At 50.0% G+C, this 23,232-nt stretch overlaps 8 protein-coding genes across 8 annotated transcripts; 6 read left to right on the top strand and 2 right to left on the bottom strand.

Moving 5' to 3' along the window:
- The first annotated feature begins 106 nt into the window (after window positions 1–106).
- On the top strand, window positions 107–2,478 carry GGI43DRAFT_399341 (ESCRT-II subunit protein VPS36). Its single transcript, XM_083205334.1, has 2 exons — window positions 107–479; window positions 570–2,478. Exons 1-2 carry the CDS (start codon window positions 379–381, stop codon window positions 2,398–2,400), a joined length of 1,932 nt encoding a protein of 643 aa, XP_083062534.1. The 5' UTR covers window positions 107–378; the 3' UTR covers window positions 2,401–2,478.
- Window positions 2,479–5,318: 2,840 nt separating this feature from the next.
- Window positions 5,319–5,670, bottom strand: GGI43DRAFT_381689 (ATP19 family protein; the record flags this gene model as incomplete). Its single annotated transcript, XM_083203150.1, has 3 exons — window positions 5,319–5,352; window positions 5,411–5,541; window positions 5,617–5,670. The coding sequence occupies 3 exons, from the start codon at window positions 5,668–5,670 to the stop codon at window positions 5,319–5,321; spliced, it is 219 nt and encodes a 72-aa protein (XP_083062533.1).
- Window positions 5,643–7,082, top strand: GGI43DRAFT_308188 (mitochondrial 18 KDa protein-domain-containing protein). Its single transcript, XM_083201651.1, has 2 exons — window positions 5,643–6,237; window positions 6,295–7,082. The coding sequence occupies exons 1-2, from the start codon at window positions 6,056–6,058 to the stop codon at window positions 6,959–6,961; spliced, it is 849 nt and encodes a 282-aa protein (XP_083062532.1). The 5' UTR covers window positions 5,643–6,055; the 3' UTR covers window positions 6,962–7,082.
- A 423-nt stretch (window positions 7,083–7,505) lies between these two features.
- GGI43DRAFT_308174 (AN1-type zinc finger protein) lies at window positions 7,506–8,632 on the top strand. Its single transcript, XM_083201650.1, has one exon. The coding sequence runs from the start codon at window positions 7,624–7,626 to the stop codon at window positions 8,545–8,547; it is 924 nt and encodes a 307-aa protein (XP_083062531.1). The 5' UTR covers window positions 7,506–7,623; the 3' UTR covers window positions 8,548–8,632.
- A 393-nt stretch (window positions 8,633–9,025) lies between these two features.
- Window positions 9,026–12,027, top strand: GGI43DRAFT_421488 (Rad4 transglutaminase-like domain-containing protein; the record flags this gene model as incomplete). The annotated part of the gene is made up of 2 exons (XM_083207962.1): window positions 9,026–11,250; window positions 11,301–12,027. The coding sequence occupies 2 exons, from the start codon at window positions 9,026–9,028 to the stop codon at window positions 12,025–12,027; spliced, it is 2,952 nt and encodes a 983-aa protein (XP_083062530.1).
- A 2,431-nt stretch (window positions 12,028–14,458) lies between these two features.
- Window positions 14,459–15,392, top strand: GGI43DRAFT_308140 (uncharacterized protein). Its single transcript, XM_083201649.1, has one exon. The coding sequence runs from the start codon at window positions 14,638–14,640 to the stop codon at window positions 15,187–15,189; it is 552 nt and encodes a 183-aa protein (XP_083062529.1). The 5' UTR covers window positions 14,459–14,637; the 3' UTR covers window positions 15,190–15,392.
- On the bottom strand, window positions 15,365–16,365 carry GGI43DRAFT_399332 (uncharacterized protein). The gene is made up of 2 exons (XM_083205333.1): window positions 15,848–16,365; window positions 15,365–15,762 (listed from the first exon to the last, which is right to left on the bottom strand). The coding sequence occupies exons 1-2, from the start codon at window positions 15,961–15,963 to the stop codon at window positions 15,492–15,494; spliced, it is 387 nt and encodes a 128-aa protein (XP_083062528.1). The 5' UTR covers window positions 15,964–16,365; the 3' UTR covers window positions 15,365–15,491.
- A 1,424-nt stretch (window positions 16,366–17,789) lies between these two features.
- Window positions 17,790–23,098, top strand: GGI43DRAFT_308015 (uncharacterized protein). The gene is made up of 2 exons (XM_083201648.1): window positions 17,790–20,231; window positions 20,287–23,098. Exons 1-2 carry the CDS (start codon window positions 17,978–17,980, stop codon window positions 22,671–22,673), a joined length of 4,641 nt encoding a protein of 1,546 aa, XP_083062527.1. The 5' UTR covers window positions 17,790–17,977; the 3' UTR covers window positions 22,674–23,098.
- Window positions 23,099–23,232: the final 134 nt, after the last annotated feature.

Here is a 23,232-nt window from a genome sequence, read left to right as displayed (position 1 = left end):
AGGCAAGGCCAGCACGTTATTCCAAATGTGGCGAATAGTGGGGAAATATTCAATGTGACCTATGGTACGTACCTCTTTGCGCGGGATGTCCATGCCTCATCGACGAGTAGCTTAAGCTGTGGTAGTGAAACCTTGCATCTGTCATTATCATCACTTTCTATTCACTACTGCCGGAGATTTCCGATCTTTATAGCATCTATTGTGCTATTGAATTATTCTACCATCATTATTTAAAGCTATTTCCAGATCAAAAGCTCAATTTCCGCCTCTATTCACCACAGCTTCTTCGGCACGTGCTATTCAGCGCATCATCGATCCTAGAGCGACTCGCCCACTCATTCATCAAGAGGCTGGCACTCTGCCAAAGCCGCGGGACGAATGTTCCTGAAGCATATTGATCTCACTACTGCATTGCGGCCTTCGTATCTTCCGGATGAAGTCCTGCTTTTTGTCCAAGACAATGTCGGCTTGTACGAGGGGTAAGTCATATGGCTGTATAGGTTGCCCGTGGCGGGGCTCAAAGACGACAGATACTGGGCAAGATACTGATAAGACGGAATATGATGTAGGAAATACAAGCTTCCAAATCAGCAAAATGGCCAGGTTTACTTGACGTCTCATCGTATATGTTATGTCGATAAGGTTGAGCCCAGAAAGCAATCGGCCGCTCTGGACCTAAAGGAGGTGGATCGGTATGAGTTCTATGCGGGCTTCTTCAAGTCATCGGCCAAGGTCACCATTGTACCCAAGCCTTTGAGACGATCAGCCCTTCACAACCGCGTAATGTCTGGTACGGGGGTCAACTCAAGACACAGCACGCCATCTCCTACATCCTCTAATGACGCCTACGCTCCTCCTTCTGGGCCCCCGCCAGCTGCTGCCACCTGGGTCTGCAACATTTGCAGCTTCTCGAATCCCGTCCCTTCCAACTTTGATCCTGCGTCTGCAAATGCCCATACTCCCCTCCCGCCATGCTTGGCATGTGGAATCAAACCGGCGCTATCGCTGGTGCTTAAGGCAGCTATTAGTAGCGCAAGCCGTCCTTCACCTTCGCCGAATTCCAGCCAACCAGGAAATATCAATAATTATACATTTTCGTCAGCATCAGCAGTGACCTTAGGACTTGTCGATCCTTTCGCATCACCCAAGCCCAGCGAACAAGGAAAGACTGACACGACAGTCTCATTTCAATGTCCTCGATGCACTTTCTCCAATCATCCATCACTGTTATCCTGCGAGATGTGTGGAGCACCATTACTCTCGCAAGATGTATCTTCTACCATTTCCCCTTCTGAGTACATCAGAATACTATCACAATCCCCTGGACCAATCAAAGATACCAGCCAAGGTGCTGTTGATTTTGCAGAAAGCGTCAAAATCTCTTTTCGGGGGGGCGGAGAGAAAATCTTTTATGAACGGTTAAAGAGTGCCATGACACAGCGAAAATGGCTGCTTCAAGATGCTCCTCCCGCTCCAAAGAGCAATCGCATGGCCGACGATAATTCCACCAATGGCTCACCAGGCACTCCCACTCAGAGAACGAAAACAGCTGGCATTGCTGGACTGGAGCAGCTGGGTTTGAACATGCGAAAGAATAACGAGATTCTAATCGGTAGTGCCTTTGAAGACCTCGAGGCTTTAATGACTTCTGCAAAAGAAGTCGTAGCGCTGGCAGAGAGATTTGCACACCAAGTTAACGGAGCCAGTGCCGATGTCACATCCAAAGAAAATACGATTCTAGCCGAATCCGCCCACCAGCTTGGTCTCATCACCACAAAAGACATAGTCGGCAGCGGCGGAGGCTCTGACTCTCTCTACTTCTCCGAACTCGCCCGTAATCTAGCAGAGTTCCTCACCGACGACGCAAGAGGCGTGCTCAAGCGAGCCGGTGGTATCCTCACCCTCGTCGACCTCTGGGCAATGTTCAACCGCGCCCGCGGCGGCGTCGAGCTCGTCAGCCCCATGGACTTTGAAAAGGCCGCCCAGATGTGGGAGTCTCTCAAGCTGCCCGTCCGGCTGCGTACATTCCGCAGCGGCGTCATGGTCGTCCAGGCAAGAGATCGCACCGACGACGTGACTATCAAGTCCATATTGGCCTGGCTGCAGGACCTACACGAGTTTCCGCCCGATCGGGAGGTTGCGTGGGATTGGCGAGAGTTTGGAAGAGGTGTCACGGCGCAGGATACTGCTGAGAGGTTTGGCTGGAGTTTGGGCGTGGCGGAGGAGGAGCTTCTTATAGCTGAAGAACAAGGGTTTTTGTGTCGTGAGGAAGGTCTTGAAGGGTTGAAGTTTTGGAAGAATTACATTGGCAAGACTGACATTGCGGTGTTGCAAAAGAGGGAGGCTCAGGAAGAGGCGGATGCGATTTTGCGGCGTTTAAAGGACACTGGTCTTGTATAGCTTTAGGGGTTTAGTAGCTTGCATCTTTTTAACGTAGCCCATGATTTTGTAATAGAGTACGATGATATATGGTTAAATTGGGAGTGTCTTGGAGTGGTACATAGAATTTGCGTTTTCAAATTTCATGAATGATATTGTACATGAGTAGCTCAGGGGCTTAGTTGTTCTTGTTTTAAAGGCAACATGTCGCCTCTCTCAGCTACCGTTTGGATATAATAGAAACAGTTATGTAAAGAAACACCGCAACTCCACAATTCCCCTTGTCTTTTGTCAAACTCCGTGTTCGCATAGGAAAAACATTCTCACTCAGTGACGTGACCTGCATTTCCCCAAACCTCCCATATTCCCAGATCGTAAAAATAAAAGAAATAGCATCAAGTTAAAAAAGAAAAGGCATTATATGTTTGGCAGGCTAAAATCACAACGTCTCCAACGTCAAAGCAACCCCTATTTCATACCACGACATGTGTCGACATGTGTTCCACTGCCTCTTTGATCGAGCGGAGCATTCTCTGATTGACACAAAAGGGACATCGCAGCGGCCTATCGTGAGTGGCCATGGGGACCTCTGAATGAATCGGCGTAAGAGTCAAATCGGGGGCAATGTCTTGGCCAGGCGTAGCATAGCGGGTATCAGAAGGTGCACGACCACCAGGTGTAGCCATCATCACCTGTTGTTGAAGTCCAGCGGCTCGTTCCTGACGATCTCGCTCTTCACGCACAGCCGCAGCTTGCTCTTCAGCGGCCTGTTCCTCCTGTTGCAGCTGTCGAAGGGCGTTCTGGAGCACCACCTCGGGATCATCGTCTGCGTAAATTGGCTGATCAGGCGGGGGCTGGGCGAGCGTTGGTTCAACGGGTGTCAGAGCCGATAGCGGAGCTGCATGAGCGTTTGCCAGTCGTCGGATGATTTCGTCTCTGACCAGCGCACAGGTGTTAAGGCTCGATTCGACGCCCACAACACGCAGGACCTGTTCCCGGATCGCAGCAGGGCTCGTGTCGGACTGGATGGCCATGAAGCGCGGCACGCAGTCTGCAAGGTAGTCGATGTCCTCGGCGGGGTTGATGCCTCCGTCGCCATGTCGGCGCTGACGCCTGATCAGCAGGCCATATCTCTTCTTGAAGCGATGGATCCAGCCCGGCGAAAACTCCGGCGGGCTCTCCTCCTTGTATCGCGGCAGCTGGCTAAAGATGGACTTGGCCTTCTCGCCCAACTCCTCGTTGGTCGGCTGGCGGCCCGCAGCCTGGACCTGCTGGTACCATAGCAGAACGAGCTTCTCGACGTCGGGCCAATTGCCAAAGCGCAGCCGCGAGCCCGACAGCTGCGGGTTGTCGCCGTCTAATCGCGAGTACTTGGGCGACAGCGAGTGCGAGACGGTGGACTGGCTGATCTGCTGGCCGTACTGCGCAAAGAACCACTCGATACAGGCCTTGTGCGACGGCCGAATGGTCTGGTTATTAGCCCATCGCCGCAGTGCTCGGCGTTGGTCCAGCGTCAGCGAGTGTCGCTCCTTGGGCCCAGAAACTGACGGCGAAATGTCACCACCGTCGGCGCCCACCAGCGAAGGGTCAGTCGCAGCGGCGGCCATCTCTCAGCTCAGCGGGTGTTTCCCTTTAGCAGATGGCGTCTTCCTGGAATTGCAATCGTTGTATCCGATGGATGCAGGATTTGGTTCTGCTTAAGGAGATGGTGCATGCGCCAAAAAAAAACGCGGTGGCGGGGCGCGTATCCGGCAGGGCTATTTACCGTTATTTGGCGCTGCCCCAAAGCGGTGCCTCACGTGATTGCACTGCGACCCTTTTGCGTGCTTGGAGCCGGCAGAGGCTGCATGTTGGCTACGCGATGTGCTGGATTGCCAGCTGCAGCAGCCCGCTGATAGGCGACCTTGTTGGGCGCCCTGCGTTTGCTGTTTGTTGCACGGCCGTGGATGGCGGTTTGCAGACCAAGAGCGAGTTTCGCATGCAGTGGCTGGATATGCGATTCTGCCGGCTAAGCAGCATCTTCGCATTAACGGGGATCGCGAGACACTTCTCTGTATATGCTTATATCCCTTAGTCGCTGCCAATTGAAGCTCTCCGAGTAAAGCCACTAGTTAAAAGCTCCTAGCATGAACACCCTCTTGGCGCTAGACTAGGACGTAAAGCAGATGATTCGCCATGTAATTAAAGAAACGTCAAATACCCTTTATTATGCTATGCTAGATAAAATGCATCTGGAATAGTTGCTTATTTCAGGCCACCCAACTTGGATACTCCGTGTATTACATACAGCCAATCAATACGGAGCTTCAATAATTGCCTACCTAGGCAAGTAGACAGTCGGCCAATATGGTTAGCGGAATCATGGGAATATGCAGAATCGACTATGAAATAAAGCAGAAGCTGACGGCTTCGCTGGTCTTGAATGCCGTATCTAAGGTTATGATTGCAATTATGTATGCTTCTAGAAAATGATGTCGGATCTCTTGAAGCTGGCAATAGTGAGCTACGCTATACCATGGTCACCAATTTCATGATGCTCCCAGTAGTCCAAGCTACATAGGTTGAGATTGGTATATTACTACCAATATCACAGCGGACGCATTCTCCAGTGATGCCAGTTACCTGTTTTACTACTGAGCCATACTCGTAGAGCAATATCTGCGGCCAACCTGTCATCCGTCACATAAGCTCAGCTTCAATGGAAAATATATAACTTCGGCACAGCGCCACCAGCTCATTTTGTGGCTTTCTGCAGCACTCAAGGCAATATTAAGAGCAAAAAAAAAGTACCAATGTAATGTAATTGCGCAAATCGCCAATCTGGTTAGAGAGAATAAATTGTATCGCATCTATCTCGAGACATTCGCTCTCCAGGCATCTATTATGTACAATACAATATACACTGCCATCCCGCAACCCCAGTTTTGAAATTTGGCAATTTAGTTCTTCTTGTCCTGCTCCTCAAGGAATTTCCTGTCAAGCCGTTAGTCGGGTTCTGGTCCAGAGTCGCCCACAGTAGTATATCACGCACTTGATGAAGTCGGCCTCGTCAGAGCTGGAAGCGTTGATCGGGGGAGTAGCGACGGCAGAGGCGGGCTTCTTGGGGCCAGAAGCAGCGTAGTAGGCACCGCCGAAGAGGGTAGCCAACCAGCCCATGGCAAGCTGTGGTTTTGATTTTCAAGTTAGCCATCCGCAACCAAAGCGAGCTTGGTGTGCGACTTTTTCGGCGGGACATACGTAGTGGCCGCCGACTTGTCGGCCAGCAATAGTGTAGGTAGCGATACCAGCCATTTTAACCTCGGGATATGCGTCGAAAGGGTGGACGGGAGGGAGAGACAGGAATCAATGGATTGCTGGAGATTTGAGAATCGTTGGCGGGCGACAAAAACGGAGACTCGACTTGTGCCTAGAATTGCAGGCCCGGGATTTGGCGGCTATTCCTCGGCGGAGCTTATCGGCGCGGCGGATGCCCGATTCAATTTCGGTGCCGACGTCACTAGAATGGCCCAAAGCTTTGCGGGAGTTCCTGAGCTATAAGCGCGGTCATCTTGCTAGCTCCAAGTCGTCATAACTGCTGCCCTTTTAATTCTTTTCTGTTTGCAAAGTCAACTTTGTTTGAGCGGTCGGTTTTTAATTCTATTCGTATTTTATTTCTGCCATTAATCACAGCTTCATCATGGGTTGGTGGGGTAAATCTACCGAGGCCAAGGCCGAGGACCAGCAGCGAAAACAGGCGCAGAGTGAAGGCGCCTTCGATCCTACACTGCCCAAGGCTGAGAAGCTGCCCAAGGGGCTGCAGAAGATTGTCGACAAGGCCGATAAGGATGAGAGTTTCTTTGACAGCATAAAGGAGGGAAGGTAATTGTGAATTCCATCCAATTCAGATCTTAAAAGCGAGAAACTAATGCATTTCAGTGCCCCCGACTCGACGGAGAGCAACTTGCGATATGCCGCGTACGCAACACGACTTCGAACAATTCTTCTATCTGCGCATCGATACGTCGCCTATACCTCTGATATTGGCGAATCATTCCGTCCCGTTGCGCACCCGGGCCTTGTTCGCACTGCCTACGGAATCTCGTGGATCTACATTCTGGGAGATGTATCGTTTGAGGGATACCGCTCGTACTGGCGCAACCAGCGCGTCCTCAATCCTCAGCTTCTGCTCAATTCTCACCAACAGAGATTCTCTGGTCTTCCTGAAAAGGAGACTCAGGCCCTTACTCCTGGAGTAGTTTCTCCACTGGAAGACTACCGAACAGTGATGGTGCAGAGAGCCATCTTCCAGAGTGTGGCCAGTATGGGACTGCCTGCCTTTACCATTCACAGCGTTGTCAAGTACTCTGGAAAGGCAATGAAGAATGTCAAGAACGTTACTTTGCGGACATGGGGTCCCATTGGCCTCGGACTGTCTGTCGTTCCATTCTTGCCCAGCCTCTTTGACAAGCCGGTTGAAGACGCCGTCGAATGGGCGTTCCACAAGGGTTTTTCGCAGTTTGGAGGCCATGAATACGTCGGAGATGCGCCGACCACTGGGCGAGAGAAACTACTTAACAAGGATCTCAAAGCCAAGAAGGATTGATCAGGCACTCTCTACTATGGATATGGGATACGGCGTTGGGGCATAACTCTACTCTGGGAGCATTATATAATGGGATAATTTCGTACATACCACAAAGAAAAAGAATGTCTTTGATATATACATTATAAACAAAACTTTGCTGTTCACTCCAGCATTATTTGATGCAAGATGATGGTAGTGAATGCATGTTGGGCTCCAGCTACCAAATGTGTCCTCTGTAGCATCACAACTCATAGCGGGGCTACCACTCAATTAACCCCGCGATGCCAGCTGCAGCCTTAATCTCGCCTCGTCTTACAGTGACTTGCCCCTTGCGCTTGGCAAACGCTACTAATTCGCTTTCATTCCCTAATTGCATATTTTGATAATTATCGGATTTCAAAGGATAGGGTGCCATTGCTAGCGGTAGTACAAAGTGCACGGCCATTTACACTCGGACTTCAGCGGCCATTGCCAAATTTAGCAGACGTTTATAGGGGCTTCCAGACGCTTCCTTGCCACGTTTGGTCAGCCGACTCTAAATCACTACCCGTCAGCCGCGCCGACGATTCCAGCGCAGCCTCACTGCTTCGTAAGGTTACGACATTCACTCTGCCTGGCAAACCACATCAGATTAGTTAGCGAGATTGCAGCGACTTATTTATTTTCACGGATCCCCCAAAATGGCGTCAGGTTCAGATTCCGATGCTCCTGAAACGAGCTACATTATGAAGGACAAACAAGACGCCAGCTTAGTCGGCACGCACTGCCAATACGAATACTGCAACCAGCTTGATTTCCTCCCCTTTTTCTGCCAGTCGTGCACAAAGACGTTTTGCTTGGATCATCGCTCAGAAACTGCACACAAGTGCTCTAATCCAGGGGCCTGGGCGGAACGGAAACGCCAGGCTCAGCTGTCAAAGCCTTCCATAGGTCAAGGGAGGACCCTGCGAGATAAGATCTCAGAGAAGCCATGCGCTGCGGACTGTGACACGATTGTCGGCACGTCATTAACACCAGGCGTCCACTGCGATACATGTAACCGGGACTACTGCTTGAAGCACCGCTTTAAGGATGATCACAACTGCAAGAACTTGACGCCGCTTGGGGCACGGCCCATGCAGATCGATGTTGCTCAGAGGACCAAATCTGCTCTGGATCGACTTCGAGCATGGGGAACGGCCAAGAAGGAACAGGCTGAAAGGGCGCTACCCAAGCCCAAGCCCAGCTCAGCTGCAGCCCGCCTGGTTGCCGTCAACAACTTGAAGAAGTCTGCAAAAGGCGACGACAAGCTGGCACCAGAGAAACGCGTGTATGTTTATGTGGAGGCTGAAGCTGAGACAGCAAAGGCAAAGTTTCCCAAGGGCGAGTTCTTCTATTCCAAGGACTGGGTCGTTGGCAGAGTGTTGGACGCAGCAGCACGAAGTCTCCAAGTACAAAACATCAACAATCAGAGCTCAGATGAGCGAGATAAACTACGGATTTTCCATGTAGAGGGCGGCAGGCTTTTGGATTTCGGCGAGAAGGTTGGGACGGCGTTACAGAGCGGGAATACTTTGGTGCTCTTGAGAGGCGTCGGTGCGCCTGCGGATTTGATTGAGGTATGAAGAGGACGCCGGAAATAGATCGCACATCACGGTACCTTTCTTTTTGTTTTCCATTTTCTACTGTTTTCTTAAATCTTGGGAGAATATCTACAGATAGCGATTCTATGCTATGGACACAATGAGGCACAGGTAGAAAGTGGATCTTACGATGTACATAGACAGCATTATTCTCACGCATTGCAGCGAGTATAAATCTTAATTATTAGTTGAGCAATCTTACAATGGCGCCATATTTTGCTTGAATAGCTTTGACTATCAATTGAATTAAGCCTTTTAAAAAGAATTGGAGCTTTGAATTTCTATTTACTTAGTCAACAACTCTTTGAATTGCCACCTCAGTTTGATATGTCATCATCCAGGGTAGTTGAATGAAGCTTCAACTGCTGCACGTGATCCCGCGTACACTTTCGCGTTAGTGACGACATGCTACTTCTCATCTCACTCCAATCTGCAGCCCGTTAATCGCGTGTATCAAGATATGCCTCCGTATGTACCTCGCAAAAGGCTAAGAGTGTCCACGCCGGATAATGCAGCCCCCGAGGATAAGACCGCCGGCGGAGTGAAATCCAAGGCGAGTAGCAGCCGAAGGAGAACGCTGTATGATGACCTTGATTCATCCCATACACCAGGAGGTTCAGATTCACTTCTTCAGGGTCTTGCAGGTGATGACAGCGACAGTCCTCTGTCTTCGCTTTCAGAAAGCGATTTCGAAGATGTCCCCATTGCGAAACAGCAAAAGAAAGAGGATGCTGGCGATGCCGACGAAGATGATGAGGACGATGACATCGAATTCGAGGATGTTGAAGCTCCTCAGCAGTCAATGCTAGACGTGCCAGTGCCGTCAGGCGATCTTGAGCTGACTTTGATCCGAGACACGCGAATATCTCTGACGAATCCCTTTGGTGACAAAAAGGGACCCTCAAAGCGAGAGCGGAAAGTCCGGAATGCGACTCATTGTGTTCACGTTCTGTGTCTTTTGTGGCACAATGCAGTTCGAAACTCTTGGATTTGCGATCCTGAGGTGCAAGCCATCATGGTTTCTCATGTCCCACCTCGGCTCTGGGATGAAGTTGATCGATGGAGACGTAATAGCGGCTTAGCAGACAGCCGACCGACACTCAAGGAAACGGCAAAAAGGAAGAGAGGCGCCAAGCAAGAGTCTCGAGATTGGGGTGGGACTGCCAAGCGGCTCGAAGAGGGGGCTATCGATATGAGCCATGGTGATCCTCTATTTCGATTTATGAGGTCGTTAGTCGCCTGGTGGAAACAACGATTTCGAGTTTCGGCACCTGGCCTCAGGAAATGGGGCTACATGTCACTGGAACGTCTCGATAGACTCACAAAGGCGTATGTAGACCATGAAGATGACTATGAAGATTTTGGTGAGCGGTTGAAAGGAATAGATGATTTTCGACAATGCGCCATCAACTGCAAAGGAAGCAGAGACGTTGGAGCCCAACTATTTACTGCGCTTCTTCGGGGCTTGGGAGTTGATGCTCGGATGGTCGCCAGCCTGCAACCCCTGGGATTTGGATGGAACAAGTTGGAAGACGCAGACGCTGAGGAAGATGAAAAGAAAGAAAATACCCCCGTTAAGTCTACGAGTAAGAAAAAGCCTGGAAAGAAACCAGCAGAAGAAAAAGCAATGAAAAAGAAAGTGGCAGAAAAGCCAAAAGCCAACAGCACCCCATCACGGTCAGCCCGTTCTTCTACGAAGCTATCCACTCCTCCAACTGAAGGGGCTGAAGATGATTTGGAATTAGAGTTCAAAGATACAGACGATGAATTTATCGAAGTTGATCTTACTCCAAAGGCAAAATCCACATATACGAAGAAATTCGATAACGACTTGGAATATCCACATTACTGGACCGAAATCCTATCCCCTGCTACAAAGAAATACCTCTCAGTTGATCCGATTGTAAAAGGAACCATTGCAATAAATAGAGACCTCGTCGAGACATTCGAACCTCGTGGCGCCAAGGCAGATAGGGCAAGACAAGTCATTTCTTATGTTGTGGGCTATTCAGGGGATGGAACAGCGAAAGATGTTACCGTACGGTATCTGAAACGGCAGGTTCTTCCTGGCCGAACTAAAGGCGTTAGAATGCCACTGGAAAAGATCCCAATATATGATCGCAATGGCAAGGTAAAAAGATATGAATTGATGGACTGGTTCAAGACGGCCATGTCCGGATATAGAAAAGGAGACAAAAAGCATCCCTTGACGGAAATTGAACAGCAAGAAGACGCAGTAGACTTGAAGCCGGCGAAAGCAGAAAAGAAGGAGGTAAAAGAAGGCGAGGAGACGCTGCAATACTACAAACAGTCTAAAGAATTTGCGTTAGAGAGGCACCTTAAACGCGAAGAGGCTCTGAGACGAGGCGCGGAGCCAGTCAATGTATTCAAAAATAAGGGAAAAGGCGGCAAATTCGAGGAAGAAGATGTATATCTTCGATCAGATGTTGTTCTTGTCAAAAGCGCGGAAACCTGGCATAAACAAGGCCGAGCTCCACTTGCTGGTGAAGAGCCTCTGAAGAGAGTCCCGTATCGAGCAGCCACATTGAATCGAAAGAGAGAAATACTAGAAGCCGAAGCAATGACTGGGCAGAAGGTTTTGCAGGGGTTATACAGTTTCGACCAAACTGACTGGATTATACCGCCGCCCATCAAGGACGGCGTTATTCCTAAAAACGAATACGGGTACGTGCATCTTGAGATGCTATCAAGTGGAAATATTAATGTTGGTGTAGGAATATCGATCTTTTTGCAGAGCATATGTGTCCTGAGGGCGCGGTGCATGTGCCATTTAGGGGCGTTGGCAAAGTTTGTAAGAGGCTTGGAATAGATTTTGCAGAAGCCGTGGTAGACTTTGAATTTGGCCATAGAATGGCTGTTCCCGTGATCCAAGGAGTCGTCATTGCGCAAGAACATCACGACAGAGTTATGGTCGAGCTAGAGAAGGATGAGGCTGAGCGAGTGAGAAAAGAGGATGAGAAAAGACGAAAAGCAGCACTTGGCAAGTGGAGAAAGTTTCTTATGGGATTGCGTATTGTGGAGAGAATCCGCCAAGAATACGGCGAGGTTGATGAGAGTGTCTCTGTATTTGGCCATTCTCGAGGAAAGATGCAAATAGACGAGCCACCAAAGGTTCATGACGAAGAAATGGCGGGCGGATTTCTTCCAGAAGGCTACGAGGAAGACGGTGAAGACCACCGAGCGCATGAGACATCAAATTTCTTTCCCTCGCTCGAAGAAGATGATCACGGCGGAGATGGAGATCTTGTCATGGAAGACGATGGTGGTGCTGCCACGAGCGAAGCGCCGACTGAAACGGGAACCCTGATGGGCAACAAGGGAAAAAAACCGGCGGCGCCAAAAGGCCGAAAGCCACAAAATGCAACACGCCGGAAGAAACGAGTTATTGATAGTGAATCTAATCACGAGGATGATGATTGGAGCGATGGGGATGATGAATGATGATTTGGATGGAAGTTTAGCATATCATGCTTTCTGGAATGTTGTGTGTTGGGCTCTTGAATGATGCTGTAAGGCGGGACATGAAGCCCTTTTTGCTTTAATGAGTCACCCGCATGACCAAAGCATCGGTGTCATTATGGGATGTTTATTCGTGTAAAAATTCAGAATTGAATTAGCATGCTGGCGAAGATTGCGGAAGATTTTGGCCATAGAGCCACGGATTTGATACATATTGGCTTGGAATAGCCAGGAGAGCTGCTGCTACTCGTTTAAGTTGGTTGCAGAAAAACCACTTCGAGAATCTTATGGCTATCAGGATTTCTTGGTGTAGTGGCACCTCCTCCGCATTTATAGGTGCTGATCGCTGAGCGAGATGACGAGTGAACTCTACTCCTGTAGATTAACCTTGCACTAGCCCCGCCTTCTTCTTTTCTTCTTCTTTTTCTGGAGCTTCCACAAAGCGTCTATGCTTTGTAATGGCGTTATCAAAGTGTCGGCAGATGCTGATACGAGATGCTGGTGGTAGTGGGTGGCAAATGCATGCAGATAGATAGGTACTTACAACTAAATGGAGGGCTTATAGCGCTATATTGGATGATTTACATCTAGAGAACAGCGTCCATGGTTGCTTTCGTAGCTAAAGACAAAGGCAGCTTGGCGCCATGATTCATGTATATACTGCTGCGGTGCACAATGGCTGAAGTTATGATTCAGTGATATCAACGCCACCGATGATGAGCCGCAAATATGTTGAGTGTAGCGATCAGAGACACACTCTGGCTTATATCTCTCTGGGCGAGCATTTATATATAAATACTACTTGATCCCCCTCTCTCTCGAATGGTGTTTTTTTTTTTTTTTTTTTTTTTTTTTTTTGAAAAAAATGCTCGTTTGAATCTCTACAAGTTTGTGTCGGTCGTTATGCATTGTTGCTGTTCTGATGGCAGTCACCAAAGATAAGATATAATATCCGGGCACCGATATAAGTAAGCCCGTGATTTTGTTCACTCTTTTCTCTCACTGGGTACCTACCAAGATATTTGACGCCATATGCCTTTGATCACATGTTTTTATTCCCGCTAGGTCTTTTTCGCTTCCACCCCTGGCAAGCACTACGGTGTGAAGTATTTTGTATTCTACAGCATGCCCACTGCATTACTACTCCTACTACATATCTTGCTTCTACTGCATCTACTCCCTCTACGGATATAACTCTCACCCTTCTTTTTGTTCCTGATATGTATAAACACTAAATACTAAAAGAGCACACACTTGCAGGAGTTCTTGCCTTGGATATGATACTTATGGCAGGCTGGTGGCATGGCTGAAATACCTAAGTCAAGAGACTATACCACTACCTCTCAAAATGTTTAATGTGCTTTCGAGTATTCGCTAATTGACTTCAGAGATTTTCGAACCCAAATCTCGTCACGACCCCTGAAAAGCCTGATCAAGCCCCTGGAGATGCCTACTGGTAAGGGGTACTGAAAATTTCCTCGGATAACGCCGTCTAGTAACTAAAAAGGGTTATAGAGGGGCGTGGATGCGATGCTGTTGGATGAATCGCATCACTGACCTCGTGGAGCAAGGGATGGAGTACTCAAGAAGGGAAAAGAAGAGAGGAAGCAAGCCGAAGCGAAGCGAAGTTGAGGTAGGTATGAGGAATGAGGACCGAGGACCGGAGACGGAGACGGAGACGGAGGACAGAAGATGCGATGGTGGAAATAAAATTCAAAGTCGTCGGCAATGAGAAGATGGCTGGAGTTTGTTCCAACTTGAATATGACGATGGGCGTAACTTTGGCGACCACGCCGCAGAGCATAGTCGGCGGATGCTGAGAGCTAATACATCTCGCCTGTTATTTTTGCCATACCTGGAACTCAACGACACACCACGGCCGGACTATTACGAAACCATCAGCAGTGTTCGAGCATTGCGTAAGTTAGAAGTATGGCCAAATCCTAATAGCCCATTACACGACGCCTGCAGAGCTACGAAGCGAATAACAAATGCGCCCCATAAACGCAAGTCTTGTTGAGTCACAGAGAGAGTTCGACTACGCTCTATTATTGGGTGTTACAAGCATTGATAAGCCTTCCGAGAGAGGCCACAGAGGAGAACAGAGGCAGAAGTACAAAGCGGAAAAGTCAAAGGCCTTGCGCCAGATTACGAATCCTGCTTTATGGGAACGCCGAGGAGCATCATGGTTAAAACTACGACCGACTGGCCCAAGCCACGCAAGTTTGCAATGACTCTTTCAAACTCTCCCAGAAAACTCTGGTCGTGATAGCTGACGCGTTCTTTTTGTTGTTTTTTGCTTTAAATAAGCGGGAAAGCCCGGCCAATCTCGATTTCAATATCAGTCTCAATCCCAATCTCGATCTCGATCACAGTCTCAGTCTCAAGCTCCAACTCAAGTTCAAGTTCAAGTTCAAGTTCAAGTTCAAGCTCAAGGTCAAACTCAAGCTCAGTCTCAGTCTCAGTCTCAGTCTCAGTCTCAGTCTCTAGCTCAAACTCAAGATCAAGTTCAAGTTGAAGCTCAGTCTCAGTCGCAGTCGCAGTCGCAGTTTCAGTCTCAATCTCAATCTCAATATCAACTGCAGTCTAAAGATGATTTTCGGTACCAATCCTCAGCCTGCCAACGAGGCACCCGCTCCGCGACGGGCGGTTGGAGATGCTGTGCCGCCTGCTCAATGCCTCCCGCAGGTGCAGCAAGCACAGGTGCAAGAACCGCAGATGCAGGAACTTTCATTCCAGCTGGACAATGATTTCCTGGCCGAAACGAACTTGTTTCTTGTTAGAGATGCGCTGCAACAAGAACAACTACAGCTGCTGCAACAACCACAGCTGCTGCAACAAGAACAACCACAGGTGATGCAGCAACCACAGGTGATGCAACAACCACAGGTGATGCAACAACCACAGCTGATGCAACAACCTCAACCACAATCGCAACAGCAACAACATCAAGAACCCCAGCAGCTGCAACAACCACAGTTGCACCGGCACCAAATGCCACAACCACAGCTGCAGCATCAGCCATATTTCTGGCCGGTCCTCTTCCCTACCCCAGGACAAGTAACGGCAATGATGAACCCAACACCTCTCCACCCAGAGCATGTGCTCAGCGTGCACTTATTGCCCCGGATGCATCGTCTGTAATTTCTTTAGTTTTCGCGATTGCTTTAGTTTCTGTGATTGCTTTAATTTCCTTGATTTCCTTGATTTCCTTGATTTCCTTGATTGTTTTAGTTCCTGTTACTGTTTTGATTTCCATGATTTCCATAACTTCTTTCGCTTCTTATTTTTTTCTTTCGTTTCCGTTTGACAAAAAAAAAAAACTTTATGGTTCATTGGAGTGAATGGATGATGCACACATTGCATTTGGAATAAATGGCATCTGAATTATTGCTCTGTACTTTTTAGGGAGTCTTTTAGAAAATTAATACATGTGGAATTAGTAACTATCGTCCCTTTCCAAACATTTCGTGCCATTTGCCCCTGCTCCCAGTGTTCTTAAGCTGTCCGCTTGCAGCAGCGGCATGTTCAGGCACAAGCTCGAGCTCGACAGTCTCGTGAATCGTAGAAATTGCGGCTATACCCTGATCTGAAGACGTAGATGAGTCCAGTGGAGAGAGCAAGATGACGGAGTTTGAGGTATTTTTCTGGCGGAGAGAGTAGGTTTTGTCGGGAGACTTGAGGAGGGCTGAGGTTTCGGAAGCTTCCAAGGTGAGGCTGGAGCAAGGGAAATGATACAAGTTTTTTGTGAGCCACGCCAAATTCAAGATGATTGAGAGATAGACAATGGGGAGAGACAAACACTGGAGGGTTATCGGATTCGAGGAGAGATTGGAGATCGGGGGGCAGTTCGATGAGGCGATAGCCGATGGCGTCTGGTTTGTGGCGCAGGGGGATTTTGAAGTCGATGCTGGACATTGCAGTTTTATATTTATGAATCTTTTGAGGCTTAAAGATGGTAATTATGATTTATGATTACGAAAGAACAAACAGAGAGGGAGAAGTAGGGATTAGATGCTGCTGGAGATGAGGAGCGAGGGGGTTATCTAATGGTAGGAGAAAGTGATTTGAGATGAAGAATGAGAAAAGGGTGCAAAATTCTGATGGTCCTAGCTCTTGGCCGCAATGAGGTGATTTTACAATGGCCTTGCGTAGATGAATTGAAGGCAATGAGACGAGGCTCAGAGTGAATGCATGTGAATGAATCTGTGGGTGCTGCACGCTGTGAGGATGAGATGAGGTTGGAGATGGCCCCAAAAAATCACATATCGATAAATGAATGCGGATTAGTACGTCATGGTAGTGTGCACTGCTAGTACGTAGTGGTACGTAGTTGGGAGCCCTTCAGGTCGTCTGAGCTGAAGAGACACGAAAAGAACATGAAGCAGAAAAAAGGGCGCCAACTGCGGGGTCCAAATCTTAGGCCCAGGCTGCGAGTCAGCAAGCTACAGTGGGCTCTCATTACCCAGAACGGGTTCTAGGCGCTAGCAGCTCCATCAGAGCTCAGAGGCACTTTGCGCTGGCCGGAAATCAATCAATAGCTCCAGCATAGCTTCAATGCTGTGCCGCCCCTCATTCCAGCGGTTGCGATTAGTGAATGGCCACTGTCAACCGGTCGCTCCAGCGGGGTCTTTAGGGGACCAAGGGGGCCCTGGACGTTTCACAAGCAGCTTGCCTTCATTATAAAACAGCTGGGGCCCCCGGCTCCGGCATCCTCAGGGGACCCTCCCCCCTTCTTGCTCGCTCAGCTGGCATCGCTCGTGTTTGCTGGAGCCAAAGATGGAGATTGGAGATTGGAGATGGGCGATGGGGATTTTCGGGGGGCGTGTGTCGAATAATGAGCAGCCCGAGAGCGGTATCTATTTTCGAGCCGCGTCTGTGGTCGCCTCACCTCACCTCATCTCATCCTGCCGGGCTCAATTGAATTACATATTGCTCAGGTGCCTCCTGCGTAGGGCCGTAATAACTAGTGCTGCTTTCTGGATAGTTTAATGAAGGCCTTCGTAAGATGCCGCCATTTGTTATTTCCCGTTTTCATGTTCAATCTTATTTGTGCTCGTTTGCGTTCAATTCCAGCTGCAGGGATCGCCAAGGCTTCTGGAAAAGGCACCAGACATTGTGTTTGGCCGAAACAAAGCAACGAAACTCAAAACCCAACAAGCTCGAAACATTCCCACGGCAACCAGGCCGTTGTTAGGGAGCGGGAACTAAGCTTGACAACTCAATTCTGAACATACTACTTGTACTGCTCTTAAAAATTTTTTGTCTTGTTCTTTGCGACCTACCCGCGGCTAGTTTGGCTCTTTAAACTCTTTAATGAAGAAGCGCTCAAGCCACAAGCGCCCCCCCAAAAAGCCTCTGTTTACTTTCTGACGGGACCTAAAGAAATATAGCCTGCGCCGGGGCCCACCTCGGCTTCCTCTCTCACCCCTCCCCATGCAAGTTGGCAAGCAGAGCACCAGCAGAGCAGAGCCAGAGCCAAAGCAGAAAGCGAGCCTTGACTCTTTTCTGCTTCTGAACACAGATCTCCAATCCCGCATTTCTCCATCCCGCATCGCACATCACATCACACGCTCCTTATTCTGCTAATCCTCGATCCCCGTTGCGGATAAACAAAGACGATACCCAGACAAAGACACGACCCGACCCGAGCTACTGATCAGGCCTAACGATTACGAATTACCGCGACAAACGAGAGAAATAGAGGGAGGCAGAGCCGCCCCCATCGCCATCATCGACGACGCTGCAAGGGCAACGCCCACCGACACCATCCCTGGACCCAAAAAGAAACACGCTCAACCTCTGCGAGACGACGAGAACAAGACACGCCCACACGCACCCAGCACCCGCCAGCATCACCAACCGCACGCAACTCGCCGGGCTATGAGCGCCGCTGGCCATTGAGACCACAGGTCCGCTCCCAAAGCCCACGATGGTGCGTGTTACGGACGAGCTGGCGCTCTCGCCCGAGCACATTGCTCTCTACCACGCCACCGACCCGCTGCTCGGCCAGCTGCCCATCCTCATCTTCCACGGGCCCTCGACCACGGCCAACTACACGCTCAACAGCTCGCGCGTCCAGGTCCACGTCTTCACGCCCGCCGGCTTCCAGAGCTTCCCGCGCATCACCATCTCCCCCAGCTCGCCCTTCTACAGCGTCGTCAACCACCTGCCGCGCGAGTTCCAGGGCGACGAGGTCTACCGCGGCCTGGCCTTTGGCCTGTTCCGCTACTTCAAGGAGCTGCCTGAGAATGTAAAGTCACATCTCAAGGCGACGTACCCGCCCAAGGGGAAGCGGCCCAGCAGTGCGCCCGCGCTGTTCAGCGAGCAGCATGCCGCCGACCTGGTCAAGGAGATGGTCAGGAGCGAAAACACCGCCGACGTCGTGGCCACGCTAGATGAGGCTCTGCAGACCCAGCACGTTAACAACGTCGACATCGACTTCATCCTGCCGCCAGGCTCCATTGTGCCGCAGTCTGCCGAGCTCGAGGAGATGCCCGACGACGAGGACGACATCATCGACCCGACACTGCGCCAATATGGTAACTACACACCGCTGGTCAAGCTGTTTGGCGAGCCCGTCTTCCTGCCCACCAGCAAGCTGCGCCGGGCCCCCTCAAAACCCACGCCGCTGAATCGCAACAAGACCTTCACCAAGGACCAGAAGATGGAGCTGCGCATGAAGATGAGCGAGCTCGTCGACACCGAGGAGCGCTACGTGCTCAAGGTGCAAGAGCTCGTCAAGACTGTGGCCAACGACTTCCGAAATAACGCCAAGAAGCGATCGGTCGAGAGTCTGAGTCCATCCGAAGAAGAGCTGGAGAAGCTATTCCCTAAATCATCAGACGGCATCCTGCAAGTAAATTCAGCCTTTGTCGAGGAGCTGCGCAAGATTATGAATGAAACCGAGGAGGATGCTGTGAAGGATATGGAGTCACCGACGATGAATCTGTCTTCTTCGACGAGGGCGGGCAGCAATGCTGCTCCCAAGAAGGATCCGCTTGGCGCCTTAGCCATGGCCAAGCTGTTCCTTGAATGGTTCCCCAAATTTACCCAGTGCTACCAAGACTACATCAAGGCGAGTCAGCACTTTCCGACACTGCTGAATTCGTTCCTGGACCAGCAGTCAAGTTTCCGACAGCGAGTGAGCAAAGCCGGCGAGCAGACTATTCGCTCGCTTCTCATTGAGCCAGTCCAGAGACTGCCACGATACAGCCTGCTTATCGACCAAATCATTGCCTCATTACCCATCACACACCCGGCGCTGCAGCCCATGCTCAAGGCGCGAGACATCATCACCAACATCTGCTCCATGGATGATCCCCTGCCAGACAAGCCTCACATCGCCAACCGCCTTCGAAACATGGTTGAGGCGTGGCCCGCAGATCTTGAGCCTCAAGGTCGCCTCATCCTAGCTGCTGACTTTTTAGAACTCTCACCGCCGTACCAGGCCACAGTTGACTCCGACGATGCTGGTATTTTCCTTCTATTTTCCGACTACATTATCATGCTGAGAAAATCTGGCGATAACAACATGACGGGGCGAGATTTACTCCGCGAGATCGACAAGCCCTCAGCGGCAGAGCTGCTCATTTCCATGACGAATGCTGCTGGTGGTCCTAGCCATTACGAATTCATTTTCACGGGTTGGCATCATCTCGCAGATGTTCGTTTTACCGAGTCCGCCGATGGTCACCTCATCTGGATGACGTCTAGCGCAGAGATGAAGGGCATGCACCCTGGCGAGCACAAAGTTCCCAAGGCCATCACATCACGGTGTTTCCTGCTGCAAGAGGCCTTTGAGGGTAAAGCCGCAAAGTGGAGCGAGGATGTCGTCAAAGCCAGGATCGAGGCACGCTTCCCCGAGACAGAGAGAGAGGATCCTAGCTGGACTCTGCGATCAGTACGGATGCCCGAGAACAACCTGGGGCTGCACGCCGCGATCTTCCAAGAGGGAGCCGACCAGCTCATCGAAGGCCGACGCGAACCAGCTCCTATCCGGGTGGTGGTCGACCATGAGAAGGGAACCAAGGGTGCTCCAGTCGGACACTATGGTATCGAAATTGTGATTAACGTGACGAGCAAGAATATGAAGAAGATTTCTCTGCTCACAGTGGGACTGAATGGGAAGCAGTACCAGGACGATGTGGCTTTGGAAGATTTTCTTCCAACCATGTCAAGACGAAGTAAGCTTCTTTCCTTTCCTTCTTTTTTGTTCATTTATTCTAACAAATCTTTCAGTCATGCAGCTCTTGAGCGTCCAGTTCAACGTTTCTAACCGGGCCCTCACTGCCCCCATGGTCTCCTACCACTCCAAGATGCTGCGGACCCTATGTCTATCCAACCGCGCTGAAAAGACTAGATCCTTCCTGGCAGCATCTCCTGTCAAACTCTTCACCAGCCTGTGGAGCGGCTCCAACAACGCCTCTGAAACTACTCTTTCAGAGGCTAAACACCCGCACCAAGCCTCTATCCACCGAGCCGACAGCCATCACTCCATGTATGGCTCCATCAGAGGCAAGAACAGCACTAATAGCAGGCACGCAGTGGAAGAAATAATGCCGGAAAATCCTCTTGTTCGACTGGAGCAGACGTTTGAGGCCTTCACCACGGCTCTTCAATACCGCAAGGGCTCCATCCACGGCAGGACTCTGCTACACCGCGCTTCGGCTGACGAATTGCTTGTAAACGACTTGTACAATAGGCTCATTGAGAATCCCCAAGAGGTGGAAGTGGCCAACGATGTGGGAACCGAAGTCGTCTTTACGGCATTTGAAAACTTCCTCCACATTGCCTGGACTGAACAGATAGGACCTGTGACGACCATCAAGATGCTAGACACTCTGCAAGAGCGAGCCAACAAGCGAGTCCCAGGCGAGTTTGCCGACTTTGTCAACTTTTTATTCAAGGAGTTGGCCCCACAGAACCGAAGAGCATTCACAGCACTGATTAAGCTGCTGGCCGATCTGCTGGATGGCTGCAGCAATGATAGCGATCGCGGTGCGCTGACGTTGGCGTTTGCTGAGATGCTGGTTACCGACGGTACGGCAGCAAACTACATCAACCTACTGGATCGCTTAGTCGATGACTGTGACAGGATATTTGGAGAGACTACCTACGCCGGCTTTAGTTTGGCCGAGTTGCAGCTAATGGAGTCGTTCCAGACGCGCAGTAGTGGCGGCGTCGCGAGCGGCAACAAATCTCACCAGGGATCTGTGACTTCCAACACATCTTCGCTGCGCCGCAAGTTTGGCCTTGACATGCTGATTCGGCAGAACTCAAACTCCAAGGAGGAGCGCACTTCTGTCTGGCGGAGTCTCGGCAAGCATCGAAACCCGGCCACTGGCGAGAGCGCGAGTATGTCTAGGGCGACAATGCAGCAGGCTCTGCGCCAACGGTCGAGCGATGACGGTACCAACATCATCCACAAGAGATTTACGCTGGGCAGACCAGGATCTGGAGACAGGGTTCACGTTGCTACTGCCTTTGAGGACCCTGTGAGACCGCCTAGCAACCATCGCATGGAATTTCCGCTCGACACTATTGGCGAGCCCGCCTATGAACCGTCGACGCCTGGAACACCCAGGAGGCATAATAAGAGGAGAAGCTCCCTGTCCGATCTCAAGTCACTGATAGATACGACTAGCATTGACGAAGATCCAGAGGCGGAGGAGAGGGAGAATGCGCTGCAGCCTCTTCAAAACACAAAGGAGACGTCGGAGAAGGTTAATGCCAGTCCCATAATTATTCTTCCGTCAAAGAGACCCATCAGCCCCAATTCGTCACAGCTCCTCCGGTCACCCCGACAAAAGGAAAACATTGCCACAACAGATATATATGGCAGCATACGAGGATTGAGAGCGGCGTCACCCATTAAGGAGATCCAGGCCAAGTTAGAACAGGCAATGCGGGGAGATTCTCCCACCAGACAGGACCCGCCTCCTTATAGGAGACCGAAGCCGACACACAGCAAAACTCTATCGACGTCCAACATTCCAACGCTGCTGCCGCCGAGGCCGATCCGACCAGGAAGCTCATCCGGCGAATCGCCCAGCCGACAGTCCAACAGCAGCCCTATCCGAACTCCGGCACAGAAGCTCCGTCTGCAGTCCCCTCAGAAGCTGCGGGAGAGGCTGCAAACGGAAAAGACTGCCGTGGGTGAGGCAGATGCTATGCTGCAGTCGGAGCTGGTCAAGATTGGTGAGGAAATGGCAATGGTGAACAGTGGTACCTTGTCCGAATCTCAGACGGTCAGTTTGCAGCGGTTATCTCAATCCGTGGCGTCACTGGAAGATCGAATGCCAGTGGTGATGCAAGATCTTCAGGATAAGCAGGACGAGCTGCAGCGCGATGTGGAAATTACTCTGAAGACGACAGAGTCAAAGATGCGCTCTATTGATCAGTTACACAAGGAAGCTGTGGCGGAGAATGAACTGCTCTATGAGCGATTCAATACTGAGCTGGGGAAGATTGTCAAGGCCCTGAAGGGCAAGGGCAAAGAAGATAAAGAGGAGCTCATCGTCAAACTGAAGAACCAGGGAGAAGAACTGGCGAGGATGAAGAAGGAGAATGCAAAGTTGAAGCGTGAGATGATTAGCCTACGGGCGGCGCTGAAGGGAACAGAGTGAGGGGTGAAAAAAATATACCTGAAGATGAAGACTTTTGTGACATTTCTCTTCTGCTTCTTGTTTTAATTGTTTGGAAGGTGGGGCTTTTGATCTTTCTTGAAGGTGTTTTTTTATTAATTTCTATGATGATGGATGGCCATGGTAATGTCGGCTTTTTTATTTTGCTTCTGATGCTGTATTTTTCTGTCTTTACACCTTTTTCTTTTTACAAAAATTTCTTGTAATAGACGCAGGACGATGGATGATGGATTGATTGACTGATGGATATACAAGCTGTATAAACTAATCTCAGAAAAGACAATTTCTGTAATAAACAAAGGAGGGGTGGTTGGAAAGGGAGGGGAGGTTCTGGGAAGTGGTTTTTGAAAATAAAAACTTTGTTGGGTTTTATGGGAGTCTTGGGGAGTATTTCTTCTTAATATTCTTCTGTTTTTATAGCCCCTGTGAAAGGGATTTGATATTTATGTGTTTTTAGAATGGGATAGCTTTCTTCTTCTTCTATTGTGTTTTGATATGGAAGTATGGAATTGTGGAAGGTAGATGTTAGGAATAAGCTTGA

The sequence above is a fragment of the Trichoderma evansii genome (assembly GCF_050947405.1).
Source record: "Trichoderma evansii strain SZMC 28006 chromosome Unknown GGI43scaffold_5, whole genome shotgun sequence".
NCBI classification, from domain to species: Eukaryota; Fungi; Ascomycota; class Sordariomycetes; order Hypocreales; family Hypocreaceae; genus Trichoderma; species Trichoderma evansii.
The sequence above is the reverse complement of the archived record's forward strand: the minus strand, read 5'-3'. Positions and strand labels throughout refer to the sequence as shown.

Coding starts and splice junctions, on each gene's coding strand:
- GGI43DRAFT_399341 (XM_083205334.1), top strand. CDS start 379: ATGTTCCTGAAGCATATTGATCTCACTACTGCATTGCGGCCTTCGTAT. Junction 480..569: donor AATGTCGGCTTGTACGAGGG/GTAAGTCATATG, acceptor AATATGATGTAG/GAAATACAAGCTTCCAAATC.
- GGI43DRAFT_308188 (XM_083201651.1), top strand. CDS start 6,056: ATGGGTTGGTGGGGTAAATCTACCGAGGCCAAGGCCGAGGACCAGCAG. Junction 6,238..6,294: donor GACAGCATAAAGGAGGGAAG/GTAATTGTGAAT, acceptor AATGCATTTCAG/TGCCCCCGACTCGACGGAGA.
- GGI43DRAFT_308174 (XM_083201650.1), top strand. CDS start 7,624: ATGGCGTCAGGTTCAGATTCCGATGCTCCTGAAACGAGCTACATTATG.
- GGI43DRAFT_308140 (XM_083201649.1), top strand. CDS start 14,638: ATGATTTTCGGTACCAATCCTCAGCCTGCCAACGAGGCACCCGCTCCG.
- GGI43DRAFT_399332 (XM_083205333.1), bottom strand. CDS start 15,963: ATGTCCAGCATCGACTTCAAAATCCCCCTGCGCCACAAACCAGACGCC. Junction 15,763..15,847: donor GAATCCGATAACCCTCCAGT/GTTTGTCTCTCC, acceptor CCCTTGCTCCAG/CCTCACCTTGGAAGCTTCCG.
- GGI43DRAFT_308015 (XM_083201648.1), top strand. CDS start 17,978: ATGGTGCGTGTTACGGACGAGCTGGCGCTCTCGCCCGAGCACATTGCT. Junction 20,232..20,286: donor TCCAACCATGTCAAGACGAA/GTAAGCTTCTTT, acceptor CAAATCTTTCAG/TCATGCAGCTCTTGAGCGTC.